This window comes from Hemitrygon akajei, chromosome 22 (genome assembly GCF_048418815.1).
Source record: "Hemitrygon akajei chromosome 22, sHemAka1.3, whole genome shotgun sequence".
NCBI lineage: Eukaryota > Metazoa > Chordata > Chondrichthyes > Myliobatiformes > Dasyatidae > Hemitrygon > Hemitrygon akajei.
In genome coordinates this window covers 45,733,419-45,760,121 of record NC_133145.1, presented here as the reverse complement: position 1 = coordinate 45,760,121, position 26,703 = coordinate 45,733,419, and the positions used below count along the sequence as shown (strand labels likewise).

Here is a 26,703-nt window from a genome sequence, read left to right as displayed (position 1 = left end):
GGGTAGTAACTGTTCTTGAATCTGACGGTGAGAGTCCTGAGGCTCCTGTACCTTCTTACTGATGGCAGCAGTGAAAAGATAGCATGGCTTGGTTGGAGGGGAGGGGTCACTGATGTTGGATGCTGCTTTCCTGTGACAGCGCTCCAAGTAGATGTGCTCAATGGTGGGGAGGACTTTACTCATGATGGACTAGGCCGTATCCACTACTTTTTGTAAGATTTTCTATTCAAGGGCATTGGTGTTTCCATTCCAGACTGTGATGCAACCAGTCAATATATTCTCCACCATACATATGTTTGTCAAAGTTTTAGATGTCATGTCAAATCTTTGCAACTTCTGAGAATGTGGAAGCGTTGCTCGTCTCTCTTTGTAATTGTACTTAAGTGCTGGACCCAGGACAAGTATTCTGAAATGATAACGTTGGGAACTTTAAAATTGCTGACCTCCTCCACCTCTGGTCCCCTAAGGTGGACCTGCTTATGACCCTCTGGTTTGAAGTCTATAATCAGCTCCCCGGTCTTGCTGATATTCGGAGAGAGGTTGCTGTTGTGGGACCACCCAGCCTGATTTTCAATGTTCCTCCCTCAAAAAAAAAAGACCTGCCAATTACCTTTCAAGGAAGATGGTTTAAATTTAAGAGGCCACCAGAAGAAGACCTGAGAGCTCATACAAGGGTTATAAAACAAAAATATTTCTGTGATGTACTCTAGTCCCAGAACATTAAGAGCTTTAAAAACAAGTAAGAGAACTTTAAACTCAATTCTAAAAGATACAGGAAGCCAACGCAGAGTAGCTAGTATAGGAATGATATGTTTCTTCATCCTGGTCTAGGTTAAAAGTCTAGCAGTGGCGTTCTGAATGAGTTGAAGTTTGTAAATACATTGCTTTGCAAGGCCAGTAAAAAGTGCATTTCAGTAATCTAGTCTATTCGATATAGAGGTGTGAAGTTTTTGTTTGGTATCATTACATGTCAGAAATAAACGTGCCTTTGCAATATTTCTTAAGTATACAAATGCTGCTCTGAACATTTTCTTTATGTGGGGTTTAAAGTTCAAAACGGAATCAAGGAAAACACGAAGGCTAGTTCTGATTTTACAAGGGGAGCCAAGTTCCCAAGTTTACCTAGAAGTTTATCTCATTTCGCTTTGGGACCAACCAGAAGTATTTCAGTTTTATCTTCATTTAGTTCTAGATAATTATTGCTCATCTATATATTTATTGCAGCTCCACCAGAAGTCAGGGGAGATAGTGTGTTATCATCACCAGGATCAACTAAGATATACGTTATGCGTCATCTGCATAACTGTGGAAATCAACTTTATACTCTTTAATGATGTCTCCTAATGAAAGCATGTATAAGGAGTGTAGGGGACCAAGATAGCTTCACTGAGCAACACCAAAATGTACCTGGTATCTATTAAAAATTGGCCTCCAAGACAGACATAAAATTTTTTTGCTCTAAGATATATGAATGAAGCTCATTAAGGGCACTACCAGAGAGGCCAACCCAGCAGTCAAGGCGACCTAGGAGCATGTTGTGACCAATTATGTTGAGGGCAGCACTTAGAACTACTTTGTAGAATTGGAACGGAGATTCTGTTGGAATCAGTGCCAAGCCAAAGGTCACTGACAATTTTGTTAAGGACCATCTCTGTGCTGAGATTCACTCAAGATCCTGACCAAAACTTTTCTAGAATATTATTCTCATTCAGAAAGTTGTTAAGTTGGTTGAAAATGACTTTCTCAAGAATCTTGCCCAGGAAGGTAAGATTTGATATAGGCCTGTGGCTCACTATCAAGTCTTGGCTTTTGTAAGTAGGGCAGTTTGCACGGTATAATTTTCACAGTACTGACAAGATGGTGTTGTTTTCTTTGATACTCAACAGATTAAAGAACTGCTGGTGTTTTAGGAAACAAAATTTGTTGGTTTGAATGGAAACCATTGGATTAAGCACTCACCAAATGCTGCCAAAGCTCTGTAATTCCATTAAAGAGAAATTAGAGATTAGCTTTATTGGTCAGATGTACATGGAAACACTGAAACATGTAGTGAAATGCGTAGTTTGCGTCAGTGATATCACAGACTGGGTACGCAGTAAGAATGGAACATATTAATGGTTGCTGTGTACTGTATAACTCATTATTTTAATAAAATGTAACAGTTTATCTTATCGTATGTCAAATACAGAAAAATGCAGTGAAATTCCTTGCTTTCATACTCACATTAATCATGGTAATAATAAATACTATAAATAGAGTGCTGCAGGTTAACACAAGTAGCTGCTCCATCCAGTAACATCCTCAGCCATGGCTCTGGTCTTCATTTCAGTTTCTGTTGGAACAGATCACCCAGAGGAAGCCCGCATGGTCACAGTAAAGCTCCTGCCCCTCCTTCCCAATCGTACTAGTGAGAAGAGAGAGTGCTCTGGTTGGTAGAGGTCCTTAATGATGGACGCTGCTTTCTTCTGGAGCTTTCTTCCGGGGAGCGATTTTTCTGCGATGAACTGGGCGGTATCCACCATGTTTTGTAGACTTCTCAGTTCTTGTGCATTGATGTTTCCATACCAGGCCGTGCAGCAAAGAGTGAGGATACTCAACACTGTGCTTTCATAGAAGTTTGTCAAAGTGGTAGATGATATGGCACATCTGTGCAAACCTCTAGGAAGGAAGAAGCACTATATGCCTTTACCTTGTGCCTCCTTTGTAACAGCACTTACACGCTGGTCCCGGGATAGATCCTCCGAAATGATAACACTGAGGAATTTAAAGTTACTGCCCTGACCCTCAGATGTAGCAGGTACATCCAGTTGTGTTTTAGGACTATGATTATTCACTGTATAAATTTTCCATCCAATTTAGAATAGGTACTTTTTGCATCAAGTAGACTTTTCTAACTTCGTTTTGGGGATTGTTTTTCACTGTGAGGGTTCCTGCTAATTTGAGGGCTGCTTGCTGCTTTTAATTAGACCACTCCAATTCAGTGTTGAGATTTGCACCCATTCTGTGCTTGACGTAGTTTCCAATCATTGCATTAGATTGATGAGAATTGCAGTCACCAGTTATCCCTGGAATAGCAAATACTATAAGGAATAATGAAATAACAGCACTGCATAACTCAAACTTTGACCTGCTCTTTGTAGTTGCACAATTAGCGTGAATGAGTCAGAATGGCATATTTGACTGTCTAAAACAGAAATAAATCTGCCCCTCCCTATCTTTAGATTACGGCTTCACCCAGAACTGCAAACATTCCTAGCCCTCCTCACAGGTCACTCAGAGGACATTTTTCTATTTTCACTTCATCATGAGCTGATAGTTTCTGATGACTCTCCCAGGTCAGAGTGCAGTGATAAAGAGGAAAGGAATTCAATTATGAGTTATTGAAATTCATCTGCCCATCCATTTGGGTGTAAAGATTGATAAAGAAGTCAATAAAATGCAGAAAAAATCTGGAGAATGGCAACTGCTTGTGAGAAAGTTTTGCTTCCAATTTTCATGCTTGTTACTCACTTTACACTTTGATTGCACGTGACTTGGACTACATACATATGAAGGTCCTTCTCATTATATCTAATGCTACAAATGACTCATACCAACTATTGTTTTATTACAAAGACACAGTGCAAGAAATTCCTTTAGACAACTCTAAAACAATTGTTGCATGGTTGAAAACCATGATAAGATGGCGACATGCTCAGTCGTAGTTGGCTTCTATGGGGCCAATCAAAGGTGTTATTGCCTTTGTGAAACATATTTTTCTTGATTGCAAGTACTGCAGATCTACCCCATCAGTGAGTTACTCATTGGCAGAGAAACTGAAGAAGTAGATTTGGTGCAGACCGTGTTGCTGTCTGCTATGGAGAGCCAGTGCGCAAAAGCGGTTTTGCAGTCTAACAATGTGGGATTGTCTTAGTTGCTTTTCTTGTGATCGCAAGACCCTGACGGACATTGGTAATGTGGAACACTGCGAGTCTGTTTCACTTTTTATTGGTGGGACTGACAGCGTGGTTACTGGATAGCCTCAGTCGTAGCGAGGACCGTAGCAAGCCTCAAGCCACAGCGGCACCTGTTTGCAGACATCCAGGAGAGAGTTGGTCTGGAGTCGGGGTGGCGTGGCATCAATACTGACACCAGTGCTGCTCTCCAGTGTTCGCTCGGTGGAGGCAAACTGTATGGTGTTCATCTGCAGACAGCTGCAACATTCATGGACACAGGGAGTTGGACTATATTTTTTTATGTGACTGTACTTTACTGCTGTCTTATATGTGCTACACGTGCCTTGTGCAATGTCTGACTGTTGGTACTGTGTCTTGCACTTTGGCCCTGGAGTAGTGCTATTTTGTTTGGCTGTATTCATGGGTATTCATGTATGGTCGAATATAAACTTGAAAATCACATTGACAAAGAGTGGCACAAATTCAGTGTGTCTTAGCATCACTTGCTAACATAATGTCCTCAACTTTGTGCTTGCAACCAAATTTTTTGCTGTCAAAATTACTCAGTGGACATCAACAATAGTATAATGCCCAGAAACAACCCACACTGAGATTTCTCTGATAAAACGGACTCTGGATCTCACAATCTACCTTGAACCTTATTGTTTATCTACACTGCATTTTCTCTGTAGCTGGTATGCCTTATTCTGCATTTTGTTACTGTTTTGCCATGTTCTACCGCAATGCACTGTACAATGATCTGATCTATATGAACAGTATGTAAGACAAGCTTTTCACTGTATCTCAGTACATGTAACACTAATAACCCGTCTCCAGTTCCATTCCATAACTCATTAACTTTTCTTATTATTAACTCACTAAATTAACTGAACCCATCAAGTTTTAATTCATTGCCAAATCTTGTCCAGTCATGATTTTTTGTGACATTGGTCAGCAGCAGTCAACATTGTCCTAACAGAGACTTCCCTGGTGACCTTTTACCCACCTCACCTGGAGATGGCCTGGACGGCTTCTGTGGTATGCTTATACACCAATTTTCCTCTCAACGGGTAATTTGTGATTGACTAGCCTCCGTCTCACTGAACATGGGAGGATGCCCCCTATGATCAGGAGACACTGGTGCTGTCATCTGCAAGTGATCAGTAATTGACATTACCGGAAGTGGCTGGGAAAGTGCGTGTGCGCGCCCATATGCCTTTTAAAAGCTGGCTGATGAAGCTGCTTGGCTTAGTGCCATTAGCTGCAAGTTCAACTGCAGCCTTTCAGAGGTATACACTGTTTCCGAAACAGCATGGTCTTACTCAGGCGAGCCTAACAAAACAGTTCAAAATCGTGCTGAGCAACTCTGCAGTTTCCTTAAGAAAGTGCTAGCAAGATCCTCCGTAGCATTTTAACGTCGAAGGTTCAGCACAAATATCAAGTCTGTTGGTTTTATCAGCACTCAGAATTCTGAGGCTTTTGGGAGTGGTGTCATTTGGTTGGTCTGCAAATTATTTGAAACAAAGAAAGGAACGATGAGTAAAAGAACCGAACTTAATTCTGGTGAATAGATCTTAGTCTCAGCTCTGGTCGGAGTGAATATTCTCTTTAGCAATGCTACAATGAGTGCAGCAGATTGGGTGACACAGAATGAGCCAAGTCATCTCAATTAACATGGCGATCTCAGGTGTCCCTTCCACCATTGCAAAAACAATAAAGTCAATGCTGCAGGCACAAACTTTCTGATGACAGTATCTTCCGAATGAATTGAGCCAGTGTCCTTTCAGACTCTGAAGTTCCTATTAGAGGGTGCCAATTGACAGAACTTGAAAAACAATTGATTTATCAGTTACACCCTTATTAAAATATGTAAGAGATTACTATTGCTTTAGATGGGGATAAGCACTTTAAAGGTATCATATCCAATGCTATGGTTTTTCCTTCTCTCTGGTGTCCCTGTCTTTTGTATCTCAAAAACTTCACAAAACTGTAGGGAGTGTGATGCTCTCATCTGACTGTGAAAATAGTTTAGAGGCATGTATCTATAGCACCTAGCGGTTACCAAATGACCAAGGCCTCTAACTTGCAACTTGGTGTTAAGCATGCCACATTCACAAAGTCACCCATTTACCTGGTAGAGCTGTTTTGGCTAACTTCATATTTCATCTTTTCTCCCCATATTGCTTTTTAGTTGCTTCTGTTGTTTTATTTAAAGCTTCTTAATTCTCTACCTTCCCACTAATTTTTGCTATGCTGCATAGCCTCTCTTTTGATTTTATGCAGTCATAGACTTCCCTTGTCAGCCACGGCTACCTCCTCCTCCCTTTAGAATGCTGCTTCTTCTTTGAACATGTCTTTTGATGGAGCTGGCTGAGTTTGCAACCCTCTGCAGATTGTTTTGATCCTGTGCAATGGCTCCTCCATAACAGATGGTGATGCAGCCAGTTAGAATGCTCTTCATGGTACAAACGTACATCTGCAGAAATTTTTTGAAAGTCTTTCATGTCAAGCTAAATGTCTGAATGGAATTCAGCTGCTGTCATGCCTTCTTTGTAATTGCATTAATATGTTGGGCCCAGGATAGTTCTTCATAGCTATTGACACCTAGGATCTTGAAACTGTTCAACAGTTCCACTTCTCATCCCTTCGCGAGGACTGGTGTGTGTTCCCTCAGCTTTCCGAAAGTCCACAATCACTTCCTCGGTCTTAGTGACGTTGAGTGCAAGGTTGTTCTTGCGGCACCACTCAACCAGGCGAACTAACACACTCCTGTGTACCTCCTCGTTGCCATGTGACATTCTGCTGAAAATAATGTGCCATCGGCATATTTGTAGATGGTGCTTGAGCTGTGCCTAGCCAGACAATTGTGGGTGCAGAGAGATTTCTGTGACGAACAACTCGTTCGTCTACAACACGTTGGTATGTCTTTTTAGCTTATAGGAATTGTATCCGTGTTTTGGAAATCCTTTGTGTTTCAGAATTTGTTTGTACTTTGGAAACCCTTTATAATATAGAAACCCTTTGTGAGTTTTTAATGTGTTTTAAGAATTTTATCTAGGGTTAGACATGTATCATTAAAAATAAATGAATTGTTTTTAAACTACTTTGCTGACTGGAAGTATCCCCTTGGTATGGAGGGAGGACCACTACTCAGATAATGGGCATTGGCAGCTAAACTTGCCGTGAGGGGTAAACAGGGAAGTGATCGAACCTTTGAAGAATAGGTGGCTACGGTATAACCTCCCTCTAGTGAGGGTAGCTCTAGCTATCTGTATCAGATAGGGCTCGGATTCATCGTTTGAGTTTAGAACTTCACAGACAGGAAGCACAATACCATCACACTTTCACAATTTAATTTAGTCCCTAGCTGCTTAAATTACCCCAGCAGAACGTTTTCCTTGTTCTTCCTACATTGTTGGCACCACATGGACCACGACAACTGGATCTTTCTCCAGCCACTTCAAATTCCTCGCCAGGTTAACTGAGGTGGCTTGTCTTCAGGCTGCAGGCTGTCAACACAGCTGCCAGGACTTTCTTATCCCCGTGACAGAGAATTCTGGCTTTTCCCTTAACTATACTATTTCTAATTACACCACCATTTCTCTTCTCCCTCTGGAATGGCTCCCTGAACCACTTTCTGGTTGCTCATCCTTACGTAAGAACATAAGAATTAGGAGCAGGAGTTGGCCATCTGGCCCGTCGAGCCTGCCCCACCATTCAATAAGATCATGGCTGATCTGGCCATGGACTCATCTCCACCTACCCACCTTTTCTCCATAACCCTCAATTCCCCCACTATGCAAAAATCTATCCAACCTTGTCTTAAATAGGCAGCCTCCACTGCTTCTTTGAGCAGAGAATTCCACAGATTTGCCACTCTCTGGGAAAAGCAGTTCTTCCTCATCTCTGTCCTAAATCTACTCCCCTGAATCTTGAGGTTATGTCCCCTAGTTCTAGTCTCACCTATCAGTGGAAACAACTTCCCTGCCTCTATTTTTTTTTTATCCGTTTCATAACTTTGTATGTTTCTATAAGTTCTCCTCTCATTCTTCTGAATTCCAGTGAGTACAGTCCCAGGCGACTCAATCTCTTTTCATAGTCTGACCCCTTCATCTCTGGAATCAACCTGGTGAACCTCCTCTGCACTGCCTCCAAAACCAGTCTATCCTTCCTCATGTAAGGAGACCAGACTACACGCAGTACTCCAGCTGTGGCCTCGCCAGTACCCTGTTCAGTTGCAGCATAACCTCCCTGTTCTTAAATTCAATCCCTCTGGCAATGAAGGCCAACATTCCATTTGCCTTCTTGATAGCCTGCTGCACCTGCAAATCAACCTTTTGTGATCCACCCTTCCTACAGCCCCCACTCTCATCCTCACATGCAGCAATAATTTCATCCCGGTTACACAAACTGAGGGCCAAGGCTCCTCCAGTACGACCTCTTGGATCCTGCTACCTGCCTCACTCACAGTTACACCCTTTTGTCCCTGGCCACAGATCAAATTTGAAAAAGTTAATCTAGAGGGTGTGACTGCGTCCGGAAATATAGTGTCCAGGTAACTCTATCCCTCTCTGAAGTATTGCAATGTTTGAAGCTGAGATTCCAGGTCATCACCTTTGAGCCTGAGTTCCTCAAGCAACCAACACTTTGTTGAAGATGTGGTCATTAGGAACCGCAGTGGAGGTCAACAGCTCCCATATCATGTAGCTGCAACATTTCACCAGATCCTGAATCTCTAATCTATTTAGTTAGCTGTAAATTGGTAATTTTTTAGGTAACTACTTTATAGAAAAATCTCCTTACCCATCTTTATGCCTGCTATTCACCTATGCCTCCTTGCTGAAGCCTCTCCAGACAAAGCCCCAGAAATCAGACTCCAACACTGGCCGAATCAAAATGGCCACTCCAAAAAATGGCCTCCGGTACCATGGCCCATTCAGATCATTGTGCCTATATAGGGTCTCTGCAGCAGCAGACTAATTATGCTGCCTCACTCTGTCTCCACTTTTAACCCTCTATTATGTTCTACTTTATGCTCATTTGCTTGTAAAAGAATGCAGTAATCTCAAAGTCATCTTTTTCAATGCACTAACTTTCCTCTCATCCTCTCAGTGCAAATTTTTAATATGTAGTCTTTCAGTGAGTATAAAATTAAATTCAATTCATTCTACCAAGACATCTTATTGTGCTTAAATAAAGAAGCATTTTCATTGTATTTCATAATTGCATTCTTGGATTCTGGGTGCACAAGAAATGTAATGTTCTCATCCTCCCTACACTCCCAGGAGCAAAGAATTTGATTTCCGCTTGACACTTCTATCATAGAGCAAGGCAGAAACAGGAAACTGTGGTCTAGGGAATGCTGCTGAAAATCTCTAGGAGCAAACCTACAATTTTACACTGTAAAAAAAAAGCAGAGTACATCTGGTACAAGAATGCTACAGTTTTTAAGAGGATTTACTAATCCGAGTGACCCCCTCAACAGACCCTCGGTCAAAACTTATCTATGTATAACATATGAATTCATTAGTAATTTCCTATGAATGTGCAACTCAATTAACTCACTCCGTGATTGCACAAACTAGAGAAGAGGCCTTCCTTATTTGGACTTTGTCAGTAGAATATTTGTTCCTGTTCAATGAATCCAGTCAATCTAGTCAAGAATGCAGACAATGAGCCAAATATAACAAAAAAGGCACCACAGAGAGTCAGCTACATTGCCACATTCAATTCAAGAGAGTCAGCAAGTGACAAGATGTGGTGAATAGCTGAAAGAAAGTTTTGCATTGGTCAGACCACACTTGGGGTATTGTGAGCTGTTTTGGGCCACTTGTCCAAGAACAAATGTGGTGGCATTGGAGAGGGTCCAGAGCAGGTTCACAAGAACTATCCCGGGAAAGATAGGGTTAATATACGAAAAGTATTTAATGGCTCTGATCTCATTGAAATGTATCGAATACTGAAAGGCCTAGATAGAGTGGACATGGAGAGGATGCTATAGACACAAGAGATTCTGCAGATGCTGGAAATCCAGAGCAACATGCACAAAATATCGGAGGAACTCAGCAGGTTAGGCAGCATCTATGGAAATGAATAAACAGTCAAGGTTTCGGGCCGTGACCTTCATTGGGACTGGAAAGGAAGGGGGAATTCACCAGAATAAAAAGGCTTGGAGAGGGGAAGGAGGATAGCTAGAAGGTGATAGGTGAAGCCACGAGGGTAGGAAACATAAAGGGCTGGAGAAGAAGGAATCTGATAAGAGAGGAGAGTGGACTATGGGAGAAGGGAAGGAGGCAGGGCACCAGAGGGCTGATAGGCAGGTGAGGATAAGAAGAGGACAGAGTGCGGAAATGAAGAGGGTAGGGGCAGGGAAAAAAATACCTGAAGGAGAAATCAATGTTCATGTCATCAGGTTGGAGGCTACCTAGATGGAATATGAGGTGTTGCTCCTCCACCCTCATTCTGGCAAAAGAGGAGGCCATGGACCATGATGTTGGAATGGGGATAGAAATTAAAATGGTTCGCCACCAGGAAATTCTGCTTTTGGCAGATGGAGTGAAGGTGTTTGACAAAGTGGTCCCCCAACTTATGTCAGGTCCCACCCATGTAGAGTAGGCCACATCAGGACCACCGGATACAATAGATGATCCTAACAGATTCGCAGGTGAAGTTTTGCCTACCTGGAAGGACTGCTTAGGGAATGGGGGTAAGAGGGGAGGTGAATGGGCAGGTGTAGCTTTTCCATCGTTGGCAGGGGTATATGCCAAGAGGGAGATCAGTGGGGAGGGTTGAATGGACAAGGGAATCGTGGAGGGAGTGATCTCTGCAGAAAGCAGAGCGGGAGGAAGGTAAAGATGTGTTTTGTGGTAGGATCCAGTTGAAGACAGTGGAAGTTGCCAAGAATAATGCGTTGGGTATGGAAGCTCATGTGGTAGTAGGTGAGGACACGAGGAAATCTATCCTTGTTAAGGCAAGAGGAAGATGGGGTGAGCACGGATGTTCAGGAAATGGAAGAGATGCGGGTGAGGGCAACATCAATGGAGCAAGGGAACCCCCCCATTCTTTGAAGGAGGAGGATATCTCTGATGTCCTGGAAAGGAAAGCTTCATCCTGGGAACAGATGCAATGGAGACAAAGGAACTGAGAAAAGGGAATAGCATTTTTACAGGAGACAGTGTGAGAAGAGTTGATGGGGGATAGAAGTATATAAGGACTTCTATGAAGTGAAAGTGAGATGGTCAGGATCAGGGAATTGAAAGTTGTTGAGGAGCTCGAGAGTGCGTGAGTGTTGTGGATGGAGGTGGGAAAAGACTAACCAAGGAGGATAGGATGGAGTCAAAGCATCTGGACGAGTTCAATGGGGCTAGAGCAGGCAGAGGCAATAGGCCCACCCAGACTGTCAGATTTGTGGGTCTTGGGTAGAAGTAATAACCAGTAGTGCGAGGTAAGGAAACTATAAGTTCGGTGGCAGTGGATGAAAGTTCTCCAGAGTTGATGTGGTTAGTGATGGTTTTGGAGACGATCTTCTGTTGGTCCGGAGTGGGGTCCTTTTCAAGATGAGGTCTCTGAAAGTTGTCGTCTGGCCTCAGCAAGGTAGAGGTCAGTCCACCACACTACAATAGCACCCCCTTTATCTGCAGGTTTGATGGTAAGGTTGGGATTGGTGTGGAGAGAGTGGAGTGCAGTGCATTCAAGGAGAAAGGAATGCTGAAGTAGAGCTGATGTTTCCTATAGTAAGGGAGTCGTCAACCAGAGGGCCCAGCCTCAAAATAGGAGGAATTTCTTTTGCCAGAGGCTAGTGAACCTTTGGAATTCATTGCCACAGACAGCTGTAGAGGTCAAGTCTTTGGGTATGCTTAAAGCAGAGACTGATAGGCTCTTGATTAGTAAGTTTGTCAAAAGATAATGAGGAGAAAGGTAGAGAATGGAGTTGAGAGGGATAATAATCAGCCATGATGGAATGGCGGAGTAGGATCGATGCTCTGAGTGGCCTAATTCTGCTTCGATGTCTTATGGTCTTATGGAAAGCTATTGGATTCAACGCAACAACCTCTGCATGAAAAAAAATACTAAAGTAATGCTGTTAAATTGATCCACTCTCTCAATTATCTGTGACAGTTTTGTAATGGTTCAGATTACAATCAGGGCAGAGGAGATATGTAGCATGTTGTCTACTTGAGTGGGATACATGGGTGGAAGTTGAATATCTAACTCTTTGGGTTTGCATGGAAATTGCTTAATGCAATAAGGCTCAAGAGCAATTGCTTTTCCATTGTCAAAATTCAAAGTAAACTTACTATCAAAATACATGTATGTTATCATATACAATGTCAAGATTCATTTCCTTGCAGGCATTCACAGTAGATACAAAGAAATACAATAGAATCAATGAAAGACACTACACACAAAAATGGACCATTAGGGTTTCCTCTCAAATATATGCAAACATTACATAATGGTACGATCAGTACAATTTCCTCTCGAATATGGTTGGCTTCGTTTCGGAAGGCAGTTGTCAAAATCATTTCAGTAGAAAGCCGTTGAATTCTTAGGAGGAAGTACTCAAGATCCACATACTCTGTCTAAACAAGTGTGGCCTTGAGTTCATCAATCAGTTCTATAAAGACAAAATATCCTCCATAGCTTATGTGGCTTGGCAGACTGGGGGCAGGGGAATGGCAGTGAGAAGGGTGGGGTGAAGGCTAATGGGCCTTGGGAAGTGCTCGACAGCAGAACTTAACCAGGAAAGTAAAAGCTCACAAAAAGCATGTGATAATGATGAACATGGAAGAAGGCTGCACAGAAATAATGAGACTATTTAGTTACTGATTTATTATTATTTTTATTTTATTTATTATTTTCTTTCTCTGCTTGATTATGCATTGCATTGAACTGCTGCTGCTAAGTTAACAAATTTCACGTCACATGCCGGTGATAATAAACCTGATTCTGATTCCGATTAGAATTTTGTATTAGAACTTCCTTCCTCCTTTGGTCAGGGTCGACCACGGACGGTGCGTCCAAGCTATCTAAGTCAATACACAAGTCAGTATGCAAGCCAGTGAAGTATGATATGGACTGCAAGCTATTGCCCATTCAGCAGGCTCCTTCTCTCCTCACAACAATGGACAAACAATGTAAAAATCAATGACAGGTGAATGAAGAAGATTTTTTTAATTTATCAGGTGTGTCATCTAATTTTACAGGTTGTGAGAGATTCTATCATCTGTAAGAACCATGGCCCTCTAATCATAGTTTTCAGCTGACATCTGGACACCACCTGTTCTTCTGAAGTCTGCAGTAGGCCAGTGTCCTAATACATGAAAAATATAAGCCATCCTTTTTCCGATAGTCTGAGAGTCACAGAAAGATACGTGCTGCTAGCTGAAGTGGTGGATGCGGGTTTGATTTCAACATTTAAGAGAAATTTGTATAGGTACAGTACACGGATGGGAGGGGTATGGAGGGTTATGGTCCAAGTGCAGGTTAATGGCAATAAGCAGGATAATAGTTCAGCATGAAATAGATGGGCAGAAGTGCCTGTATCTGTGCTATAGTGTTCTATGACTCTATACAGCGCAAACACAAGCTCTTTGGATCACCAGTTCTGCACTAACTATAATCCTTCCTTAATTTCATTTTTTATTCTCCCAATATTTTCTTCAATGCACTCTAACCATCCACCTCTCCCCCCCCCCCCACCAGATTCCACCCCTCACCTACACAATAGGTGCAATTTACAGAGGGTAATTAACTTACCAATTTGCACATCATTAGGGTGTGGAAGGAAACTGGAAGGAACCCACAGAGGAAAGAGGTTAGACGCAGTTATTCCCTGTCAACCATTAGGCTCCCTAACCAGTGCGGACAACTTCACTCACCTCGACACTGAACTGATTCCACAACCTACACACTCACTTTCAATGACTCATGTTCTCAGTGCTATTTATTTACCTATTTATTGATTATTGTATTAGACAGTTTGTCTTATTTTTCACGTTGGTTGTTTGTCAGGTTTTGCTTCTGTGTAGTTTTTTCCCCCACTGATTCTATTGTATTTATTTGTTCTACTGTGAATGTGAATCTCAGGGTTGTATATGGTGACATATACCGTACATACTTCACGAATAAATGTACTTTGAACGTTGTTTTTGAGCACAGTTGCAGGAAGAACATACAAATCCCACACAAGCAGCAGCCACGCTCAAGGTTGAAGCTGGGTCTCTGGCACTAAACTTGCTGTGCCACAGAGCTGCTCATCTATGCCTTTTTATTGGGCATAAATGTCCCTATTTAAGGAGGTGGTAGAGTCTGATATATTAAATTTTAATGTATCAGCCTCGACCAGCACCCTCGGTACTGGTCCACTCACCTGCCACTGCCTTTGTTGAAAAAATACAGAGAGTAGTGGATTACTGGTGCCAATTTAAGTCTCCTGTGGAGGGACATTTAAGCAACTCTTAGATAAGCTCATGGGTGAAAGGAAAGTGGAAGGTTATGGTCTGGAAGGATGGAAGAGTTAGATTGGTCTTGGAGTAGGATACAACACTGTGGGCCGAAGGGTTCCATTGTTCCATGTTCATTGCTCTAAAGCATTGGTGCTGATCACGTACCAGCCTCCATTCAACTTGATTCAACATATGGCTTCCAGAACCACATCAACGGAAGATCCTTCACCTAGTGGGTATATAATAAAGAAGAGGGTGCAGAGGAGATTAACCAGGATGCTGTCTGGATTAGAGAGCATGCCTTATGAGAAAAGGTTGAGCGAGGCAGGGCTTTTCACTCTGGAGCGAAGGAGGATGGGGGGGGGGGAGGGGGGGAGTGTCTTGATAGAGATGTATAATATGCTCAGAGACAGCCAGCGACCTTTTCCCAGTGCAGAAGATGCTAATACAAGGGAACACACTTTTAAACTGATTAGGAAAAGAGTAGGAGGATATATTTTTACACAGAGAGTGGTGGCGAGTGGTACCCACTGCCAGGGGTGGTGGTAGAGGGAGGTATGTTAGGGACATTTAAGAGACTCGTGGATAGGCACATGAATGAAAGGAAAATGGAGGACTATGTGGGAAGGACGGGTCAGATTGATATTAAAGTAGATTAAAAGGTTGGTAAAACATTGTGGGCTGAAGGGCCTGTACTGTGCTCTACTGTTCTATGTTCGATGAATCTAGGCACCCACTTCACTATGTACCATTGTAGAGATGGGTGGGGTAGACTTTTTGCATTAGTTGAGGATTGAGGTGAGAAATTGTGGCGAGGGTTTTCACACCAATCAGAGGAGGGCTTGGCTCTCCTGATGTCCACTCAACCTCACCAGGTCAACTGCTTTCTGGTCATTCAACTGGAATAGCAGTTGCAGATTTTAGGCTAAATTATCCAGCCCTGAAATTGTTATTTTTACGTAAGATCTTTCTTTTTCAGGCAAATAAATCATTTTACTAACTTCATCCCAACTCTAGGGCACACTAAAGCATGCCAGACCCACAGCATATCTGCTGTTCCAGTTAATGGATGATAGACAAGTCACTTGTTTGCTATGTGAGGGATCTCTAATCATCGATGGAGCAGTCAGCATTGTCTAAGATTGTAGTGGTGGTTTTCCTCTTCAAGTCATCAACAATCTGTTATACGCAAGATTTTATATCTGCATTTTCAGGCTGACCATGCATCTCACCGGGATGATATTAACAGCATTTCCCAAGAGCCATCTATTACATTTGGTTTCTTTAAAAGGTTTGATTATGGGTTGAGGGTGAAAGGTGAGACGGGGAACATAAGGGGAAGGAAACCTCTTCACTCTAAGAGGGTGGTGAGAGCTGCCAGCTCAAGTGGGGGATGTGAGCTCGATTTCAACGTTTAAGAGTAGTTTGGACAGGTCCATGGATGGGAGAGGTGTGGAGGGCTGTGGTCCCGGTGTAGGGCGATGGGACTTGGCAGTTTTAATGGTTTGGCACGTTCTGGATGAGCTGAAGGGCCCGTTTCAAATGCCGGAATACTACACACTTTTGGTGGGAAGCTAAATGGCCACTTAAAGGACATTTCTTACAACAAGTTAAACCCTATAACCTTGTCTGGTGCTGCTACTAACCTGGTGATGAAACCTTCACCCTTGCCTTTGTTATCTCCTGGCTTAACAATTCTAACCCACTGTTACCTTTTTCTCTTATTTGTAACCCTGAAATCATTGCCACCGGTCTCTTAATTAGAATCAGCTTTAGTTCACTTAACATTGCCTTGCTTGCTGCTCCACACAGGGCAGGATATTGATATTAAAATTCTCATCTCATCCCAGTTTTTTTTAAATTCCTCCACACCCTAACAATCTCCCTAACTCTGGAGAAATCCCTGCCTTAGAAGTCTCTGTTGTAGATTTAATATATCAGCAATATTGTAAATATATTGTTTGATTATAAAAGTGGACCTCCAGTCAAGATGGTGCTAGTAAGCAACAATTCCTTGGACGACATCTTTCAGATAGCAAATCTATCCAATTATTTCTCATTTCTTATGCCTTCTGCTTGTTCTTTTTGTCTTTTTTTGTGTTACAGGAACTGTTGGAGCCAGTGATGTACAGTTTGGTACTCGATCGACGGATCCAGCACTATGTTGTGTCCAGAGAGCTGCCTTGTGAAGATGGGGGGCTGAAAAGGTCTGAGAACACAAGCTGACTCGTGGAAAAGACCAGAGACGAGGTGCAGGGTGATGAACGATTCCATCTCGCAGTGGCGAGGAAGATCGAAGCAACGAGGTGAATTCAGAGGGAGTCAGCGAAGGCTCCCAACTGAGATGGTCAGCAGCTGGTTCAGCACACTTGGCTCCGGGTTGGTGGTATTTGGCCCCGAGTCAGCGGTATTTGGCCTCAGGTCAGCAGTCACCCTTTACTGAAGGCCTGAGTCCGTCTGGCTGCTCTCCTCGTATGCAGATGAAAAGACATTTCCCATATTCTGAGATCTATGCGATTGTTGGACTTTCTATCGGTTTACTTCAGCTTTCTGATGTTTTCTTTCTTGGTGGGTGGGCGATCTGTTAATGTTTATGTGTAAGAGCTGGGGTTGGGGGTTTGGTGCTACTGTCGATGTTCCTTTCTGTGAGTCAGGAGGTTGGGGATTGTTATGTGTAGGGGTTGGTGAGCGTTATTGTGGCTGTTTTTTGCTGCAGGGAAGGGGGAATTTTGGGGTCAGCAAGTTTTGTTTTTCATGCAGGGGGACTTGATGTCTTTTTTTTTCCATCAATACCCATGGTTTTTCTGTACTTAATGGCTATCTGTTGTAGACAAATATCAGAGTTGTATTGTACATGCATACTTTGACAATAAAAAGAACCTTTGATTAAGCATTCTTTGTTAAAATAATTAATGATGGTACTATGTATTCATCATGATGTTACCACATCATATGCACACACACTGCTTTAAGTAAAAAATGTAGTTAGAATCACATTTCTGACTCCCGTCTTTTCCTTTTAATTATTGTAATGTTTTGGTGTTGGAAAATATAACAGTGGTAACGAGGAGGTTTAAACAAACCCAAGATGACTACCTACCTGAAGCGCAGCAAGACGTCCAAATTTTAAAAATGCACAAGAAACAGTTGAGTTTAAAAATCAGTCCAGTAGGTCTCTTCGACAAAGCAGACAGTCATGGTTGACTTAAGAAAAGGGAGAAAACAGAATAATTCACAGGTTCACATACAGTGGGTGATAACATCATAAAGAAGAGTAGAAATGGCTGGCCACATGGGAAAGATTGGCACATTTGATTACATAACAGAAAACTAGATATTATATTTTAGATAAGCAGTATTTTAAAACAAATGAAATAGCCAATGAAAAGCCAGTGCCAGCTTTACTTAAGTGCATTGGATTTAAAGGCATGCAGTTTACTTCAAAATTGGCCTGTTCCAATTAAACTAGCCAAAATGAGCTTTGCTAATATCATGAAAGCATGCAAGAACATTTAGAAACAAAACCATTGTTGATTGCAGAACAATTTAGGTTTCATTAGTGGAATCAAAAGCATACTTGCCTGAATTGAAGAGATTATCTGAGTACTGTCAGTTCCATGATGGGTTTAATGATGCACTGAAAAAATGGTTTAGTTCGTGGAATCTTACAAGAAAGCACTCAAAAACTGCTCTTAACTGAAGCGCAACTCACATTTAACAGAGTAGTTGAAATAGATGTTTCAATAGAAACAGCAGACAGAGATGCAATTGAGTTACAGTCGGGAATGAAAGTGAGTGTGGACAAAATTGCAATGTCTAAGCAAAAACCAGCCCAGCTGAGCAAATTGTGTTACCATTGGGGCAAGGGCTCAAATGCACCAGACCAATGCAGATTTAAAGGTGAAACCTGCGGAAAATGAAACAAAGTCGGACACATACAAAGACCACGTTGGGCAGACAAAAATAAAGACGGACAGCACAGGGAAGGAAAAAGGCTAAAAAGTCAAGTTGCAGTTACAAAGGGAGCACTAATCTGCATGCTGTTGATGAAAATTCTGTTAATGATGAGGGTGACACAGGACTGGGTGGCCTTGAGATTTACAATATGAAAATTAACCAGAGACAAGCAAAATGGCTTATCCCAGAAGTGAATTTATTAAACTGGAATTGGACAGTGGCTCAGCTGTTTCAGTCATTCCACAAAATCAGTTTGAATGCCAGTTCAAAGATACTGAACTCAAGTCTGCACTTATCTAATTAAAAACTTATACTGGAGGAAAGATAATTCCTGTGGGAATGAAATTTGTAACAGTGAAATACAACAACCAACTAGCCACATTAGGTTCCTATGTGGTAAAAACAGGAGGACCAACATTGTGGGGACATGATTGGTGGAGATAACTACAACTTTATTGGAGATCCATCCATCTCTATGCCACATCCTCTCTAATAGAGTCAACTGAAAGTGAATTAAGAAAGTTAGTGGTTGATGTCTCCATGCGGTGCACCATGAACCATTGCCCAACAGGTGTTGGTGCCAACCTCTGTGCCTCTGGTTGGAAAGCTTGTTGGACCAAGAGAGGGCCATGCCACTCAGAAGAACTGTGAAAGTGACAAAAGCAGTTGTCTGACTACAACAACTTTTGTAGGCAACATATCTGAGAAAGTTTTTGATATGTTAATCAGGCAGTTACTTACAAAGGAAGAGAGTTCAAGGACCTTCAGGAAAGTTGCAAGTATTCCACTTTTCTGAGCATAATAACTGGAATCTACTCTGAGCTATTTACACAAACTTCAAGTGCAAGACTAAAAGCTACTTGTAAAAGTTGATGCACAGACCAAAGGCCAGTTAGATAAATGAAAGGCCAAAAAGAAAGGAGTCAATGAAGATATGAAAAAAATATTCATCAGATGATGTTGTGGATGGGGAAATGAAGAGGAGAGATCAGATCGCAAAGGGAACAACAGAAGGATTAATAACAGAAAGTTTGTGTAGGGGAGCTTTTTGCATCCAGTGACCACAATGCCATTAGTTTTGAAGTAAATATACAAAAAGATAGGCCAGGTCCATGGGTTGAGATTCTAACTTGGAGAAGAGCCAATTTTCTGGTATCAGAAATAATCTGGCAAATGTGGATTGGGACTGGCTGTTTTCTGGCAAAGGTGTACTTGGTAAGTACCAGGGCTTCAAAAATGAAATTTTGAGAGTACAAAACTTGTATGTGCCTGTCAGATTAAAAGGGAAAGATAACAGGTGTAGGGAATCTTGGTTTTCAAGAATCATTGAGCCCTTGGTTAAGAGAAGAGAGGAGGTTCTTAACAGGTCGGAACAAATGAAGTGCTATAGAGAACAAGAAATGCAAAAGGGCACCTAAGAAAGAAATCAGGAAGGCTAAAAGAAGGCACGAAGTTGCTCTAGCAGATAAGGTGAAGAAGGATCCTCAGGAATTCTGCAGATACGTTAAAAGCAAAAGAATTGCAAGGGACAAAACTGGTCCTCTGGAAGATCAGAATGGTAGTCCATGTGTGGAACTGAAACAGATGGGGGAGATCTTAAATGAATTCTTTGCATCTGTATTTACTCAAGAGATGGATACAGAGTCTCTAGAAGTGAGGTAAAGCAGCATCAACTTCATGGACCCAGTACAGATTACAGAGGAGGAGGTGTTTGCAACCCTGAGGCATATCAAAGTGGATAACTCCCAGGGCCTGACAAGGTATTCCCTCGGACCCTATGGGAGGCAAGTGCAGAAATTCCTGGGGCCCAAGCAGAGATATTTAAAACATCCTTAGTGACAGGAGAGGTACCAAAGGATTGGAGGGTAGCCAGTGTTGCTCCAGTGTTCACAAAAGGCTCTAAAAAGAAACCAGGAAATTATAGGCTGGTGAGTCTAATATCTGTTGTGGGGAAGTTATTGGAAGGTATTCTAAAGGACTGGATAAGTAAGTTTTTGGATAGACATGGACTGATTAAGGATAGTCAGCATGGCTTTGTGTGTGGTAGGTCATGTCTAACCAATCTTACAGTTTTCCAAGGAAGTTACCAGGAAAGTGGATGAAGCCAAGGCAGTAGATGTTGTCTACATGGACTTTAGTAAGGCATTTGACAAGGTCCTGCATTGGAGGCTGTTCAAGGAGGTTCATTCACTCGGCATTCAGGATGAGGTAGTAAATTGGATTAGACATTGGCTTTATGGGAGAAGCCAGAGTCGTGGTAGAGGGCTCCACAGCCATTAAATCTTTAGTTCTGAATGGGGCAATTTTAAAATTTACTATGCTGTGGATGTCTACATAGTAATTAAATATAATGCATTATATTTATGTGTGGGGGAGAGGGAAGGGAGAAAGGGAAGGGAGAAAGGGAAGGGAGAAAGGGAAGGGAGAAAGGGAAGGGAGAAAGGGAAGGGAGAAAGGGAAGGGAGAAAGGGAAGGGAGAAAGGGAAGGGAGAAAGGGAAGGGAGAAAGGGAAGGGAGAATATGGCTAAGCAGAGGAGTGTTGTGTATTTAATATATCAGTAATATTTGAGTAATATTGTAAATATATTGTTTGATTAAACATTCTTTGTTGTTTAATCATTATGGGTTATATGTATGAAATACATGAAATACATGATGCTACCATGTCATATGCATACGCCTCGTTTAAAGTTAAAAAACAAACCAAGGCTCACATCTCTCGGGCTCCCATCTTTTTTCCTTCTATTCATTTACTGTTTTGAAGTTACAAAACATAATAGTCTCTGGGAAATCTGCTTCAATTCTAGCTGCTTGAACGATGTTCCCTCTAATTTGTAATGACCAGCATGCACAAAAATCCTGTGCTGTGCAACTTTTTGCCTAGTGACGATAACATGTCTGCACTGAATTTTATATAGAGAGGTGTTCATTTTAATATCTAGCAAAAACACTGTCAATAAGAACTTTGATCTCCTCTGGGTCTGATTGTTTTCACTTCGTTCGTCTGCACCCTCACAAAACATACGTAGCAGGCTTGTAGTGGGTAATGAGGGATTTTCTCACCAGAGCTTTTGCACACCATCCGTTTGTGATTTCCTTGCTAAATGATGCTTTAAAAAGTCAAGCTTCCAAATCTCAGCCCACTTCTCTCACTTGCAAATTCTCCAGCAACTTCTGCATCGTGTAATATACAGACTGTGGTGGAGGCCAAGTCCATGGGTACATTTAAGGCTGAAATTAATAGTTTCCCGATTGGTCAGGGCAGCAAGGGGTATGGCAAGAAGGCAGGTGTATGGGTTTTAGTGGGATCTGGGATCAGCCATAATGGAATAGTAGAGCAGACTCGACGGGCGGAATGGCCTAATTCTGCTCTAATGTCTTACGATCTTAATACAATAAGGTAACACCAGTTTCTGTATTATACATAAATATTTCTCGTAGCTGCACGTTCCTGACCTCATGAACTTTCAGTATAACAGTGTCTACTGTTTCATTAACCATTCGGCTTTAAATGAACTAGCAGTTCTTTTGCACTTCACAGCCCTTGCTTCTTTGGAATTTGACATAGTGAACCAATAATTTCTTCAATAAATACAGTATGAATAAGCCAGTTCTAAAAGCTGCAGACAAATCATCACAAACTCCACATTGTCAACACTGTCCATACCAAAAACCAGAAAAGGACATGTGATTGTGTATGATCATGAAACATACTTAAGATGCCAACGAGGTAGATGCTGACAACTCTGTGTACAGTTTAAATTCATTTGTGTGCTATAGAGGGAATATTGAGAGCCTTGAGGCAGCTTGAATGTGATCACCACACCATAAATGAGCATGCCTTTATTGCCCAAGTTGCAAACTCTGGAACTCTTTTCTCAAATCTCTTCACCTCTCCATCTCTCTTTCCTCCTTACACATACCTCCTTAACCATGTTTCCCGACAACTGCCCAAATATCTGAACTGATTCCACAACCTATGGCCTAACTTTCAAGGACTCAATCACGCAAGATCTCAGTATCACTTACTAATTTATTATATTTTTATTTGCACAACTTGGCTCCTTTTGTATATCATGTGTTTGTCTTTGTGTATAGTTTTTCATTGGCTATTTTATTTGTTTGTTCTACTGTGAATGCCTGCAAGAAAATGAATCCAAGGTAGCATATGGTGATATATATGTACTTTGATAACAAATTTACTTTGAACTTTGATGTGGCCCAGCATCAAATTCCTGCACTTTGGAACATTGTAAATTAAAGATTCTGGTACCCCAAAAATCTGCTGTTACTTATTTATGAGGAAAAAAAGTCAGAATGCTTAAACTTAATGAGCAAAGCGTCAGTGGAGCCAGTGCAGATTGTACCCAGCTACGAGCGCAATACGCTGGCAGGGTACTTCTCAACATATCAACCTTTAGGTACATGTTGAAAACCCATTAAAATGATCCACGGAATCCCTCAGTCACTTTGTTAAGACTGTCACCACATTGTTGCTCTTTTATTATAAATATAGTTAAAAATGTAGTTTTGTGTTCCAAATTGTTCCAAAATTAAAGCCATAAAACTTCAATTTCCACAGGATTACACTGTATTAATTAACTAAAATAAGAGGGGCTTAATGATAACAATTATATGCACTAAATAAAAAAAACATAAATACCCCTATACAGACAATATAGGCCTGTTTGCAAAGCTATCTGTGTCACCAAGTGAATCATACTAGACACAAGAAATTCCGCAGGTGCTGGAAATCCAGAGCAACACATACACACTACTGGAGGAACTCAGTAACTCAGGCAGCATCTACGGAGAAGAATAGACTTTGACCTACTGATTTCCACCAGTGTTTTGTGTGAACCATACTAGATACACTATGGGAACAATCTATATATCGAATTAAAATACAAATGTACAAAGCCCAAGGAAAATTATTCACATACGAGGGAGAAACCTTTCTAGTATAATCAGAGGTCATACTTTGAGTCATCTGATTGCCCATGGCGTTAGTCATTGCAATCAGACGACCTATTTTCTAACTCAGTGAAATGAGATGGGGTAATGGGACAGGATGTGAGACATAATGAGTTAGAGCTATGTGCCAGGACTTCAACATCTTACTATTTGGAGACCAAAATGAGGGGTGGTTTTAAGGACATAGGGTGTTCTACTGTGCCTCACTGATGTGGTTACTTACCACAAGACATGATTGATTGTGTAAGCATTATAGTTGAGCCTGATATTCACATATATACAATTGCTTATTCCTTGCTCCCCGATTCTGTGTGATACTAGTGGGGGTACATGCTATCTAATCAAGGCTCAAATAAAACTTCCTGTGCAAAATTTTCAGTTAGCACCTAACTAGTACGAGTTTGACGAAATATTTCTCCAGTTTTAAATGCTAAAAACTGAAGCCCACAGGACAATGCACAACTTATTCCTGAACACAAGAGATTCTGCAGATGCTGGAAATCCGGAGATTCGGATTTCAGCAGGTCAGGCAGCATCTTATGGAGAGGAACAAAGGGCTGAGGTTTCAGGCCGAGATCCTTCACCAGGACTAGAAAGGAAAAGAGAAGATGCCAGAATAAGAAGTGGGGAAGGGGAAGGAGTACAAGCTGGAAGGTGAAAGGTGAAACCAGGCGAGGGGGAAGGTAGGTAGCTGGGAGAGGGGGGGGGGAGATGAGGCGAGAAGCTGACAGGTGATAGGTGGAAGAGACGAAAGTCTGAAGAAGGAGGAATCTGATAGAAGAGGAGAGTGGACCATGGGAAAAAAGGGAAGGAGGACAGGCAACAGAGGGAGGTTATAGACAGCTGAGGGGCAGAGAAATGGTAAGAAGGGAGCCAGAATGGGGAATGGAAAAGGAGGAGGGGTAAGGGGAAAGTTAGAGAAATTGATATTCATGCCGTCAGGTTGGAGGCTACCCAGATGGAATGAGGTGCTGCACCTCTATCCTGAAAGTGACCTCATTGTGACAATGTAGGAGGTCATGGACTGATGAGGCAGAAAGAGGGACAACATACTTCTGTCCTAGAATGAGACTACAATGTCAAGTACTGGATATCAGCCAATGCTTATATAGCGAGTTTTAAAGGGGTGCCATAGGTCAGATTACAAATTGAAAGGGTGGATTCTTAACAAAGAGCCTAAATTACAGTTAATAATAATTTCTGCAGATAGTCCTCCAAATTTTGCTCTACGTATCTGTGAGATCATGCATAAGGAATAGATCTACAAGTTAGTCACATGGTCTACTGAGATGGAATCTGTCCGTTAATATTCCCATAGTGAGGAACTGTCCACTTCATCTGCATCTGCCTTAAGAGTGCCTGCTTGGTTTCCACGCAGATATTTTCCACTCTTTCCTTTGATAGCCAGTCGACCGTGATCTCTGAATTCTAAGTAAAAGTCTTCAGGAATGATGCTGTCAGTGCAGATTGTCCCAGTACTGGATACATACCAGAACTTGCCATCAGAGCCTATGGAGAAAGAACATTAGTTTAAATTTGTGATGGGACGGAACCAACCACACATAGCCAGCACTTCACTCTTCACAACATTGTAAGTCTCGTGGCTCACTGTGAATTTTTTCCCTCCAGCAATTTATTGAAACAAGGAGGCATATCTCTAATCAAAAAGTTAACATTCATTTTCCGCTTTTAACATCTGTCATTGGTGTATCTTCAAGGTCTCCTAGTGCTTCACCCAAGCCTTTTCATCAGCCTAGACAAGAAAATCCTTGGACTTCTTTAGCTGGAATGTAAAATTGGGTGGAATGTTTAGAGATGATTGCATAACAAACAATAAAACCTATTTATCTCCCCCCTCCTTTTCATTCTACCCCCTTCCTTCTTAGTCCTGATGAAGTGTCTCAGCCCGAAACATAATTTGTTTGTTCATTTCCATAGACGCTGCCTGGCCTACTGAGTTCCTCCAGCATTGTGTGTCTTTTCCAGATTTCTGGCATCTGCTGGATCTCCCGTGTTTACTACTTATCTCCAACACCTCCCACTTCTGATGAAAGATCATCAACCTTATTAGCTGGTCTGCATCTGAAGAGAAACATTCTCTCACCTGTCTTATGCACTAAACCCTCCGTTAACCAGATTGGATCTCACAAGGGTACTTGTTGAATAGAACTGACTTTGCCCTCAGCAGAAAAGCTCTGCCTGCTGACAGTCCTTCTGCGGGTAAGCACCATAACATGGGATGGTCAGAGCAAGCACCATCCACAAAATTACTAAAAAACAATATTAATACTCAGCTAAACTTCAAAACCTGCCTTAGCTGCCCAAAGTTGTCAAAAACCTGGAATATTTCTAACTGTTTGGGTTTTAGATTTTCATTTAGTCAGGAACCCTCTTTGGACACAGAACTTCACATGGATTTAATAGCTATATTACTGTAATTGCTGCAATTAATCCATATTCCACAAAGAGCAACTCATGCTTGCATATGATAATCAAAAATAAAAAACAACAGAAGACGTAAAACAGAAATGGTAAAACATTCAGGTCAGCCTACATCTGTGGAAAGATCAGGTTTAAGAGTCCGAGGGATAGCCTTTGACCTCAAACACTGACGCTGCTAGAACTACTGATTGTTACCAATACTTTCCTGCTTTATTTCACGTTCGGATGTCATGAATATCAAGAATATCAGATACAATGTCTTTTACTTCCTGCCCAAAGGTACATCGGCAAGTGTTCAGCAGGTCAATGTGGCAGCAGATTGTACAGAGTATGGTGTCCCAAGCAGCTCTGAGGTATGTAACTGACTGATCTGTTATTGGCCGAGGACTGAATGCTAACCATCACACATGAAAACTCAGAATGAGAATAGAGTTTATTATCACTGACATACATAATGTTGAAGTGTTGTTTTGTGAAAGCAGTACAGTGCGGTACAGAACTCCACTGTTGCCACAGTAGAGTAGCGGTTAACATTACACTATTACAACTTAGGGCATTAAGGTTTGGAGTTCGATACTGGAGTCTCTGTATGTGCGTATTTTCCCTGGAAGATCTGGTTTGTTCCCTGTTCAAAGGCATACCATGCAGGTTAACTACCCACTGGAAATTGTCCTGTCATTTGGTTAGGGTTAAATTGGGGTTGCTGGGGCAGTACAGCTTGAAGGGCCGTAAGGCCTACTCCGTGCTGTATTGCTAAATAAAAACCAAATACATAAAAAGTTACTGTAAATTACAAGAAAAATAAATAATAAGTAGTGGAAAAAGATAGCAGAATAGTAAAGGAGTGTTGCTGGAACGTTCAGAAATCTAACAACAGAGGGTAAGGACTACTCCTAAAACATTCAGGCTCCCGTACCTTCTCCCTGATGGTAGTAATGAGAAGAGGA

At 41.7% G+C, this 26,703-nt stretch overlaps 1 protein-coding gene across 1 annotated transcript in view; it reads right to left on the bottom strand.

The window, feature by feature from the left end:
* Positions 1–22,376: 22,376 nt before the first annotated feature.
* fscn2b (fascin actin-bundling protein 2b, retinal) overlaps positions 22,377–26,703 on the bottom strand; it is a 42,707-nt gene continuing 38,380 nt past the window's right edge. The window contains exon 5 of the mRNA XM_073026136.1: positions 22,377–24,823. Within this exon, the coding sequence (XP_072882237.1) occupies positions 24,618–24,823 (206 nt within the window). The 3' untranslated portion in view covers positions 22,377–24,617. The remainder of the gene's footprint in view (positions 24,824–26,703) is intronic.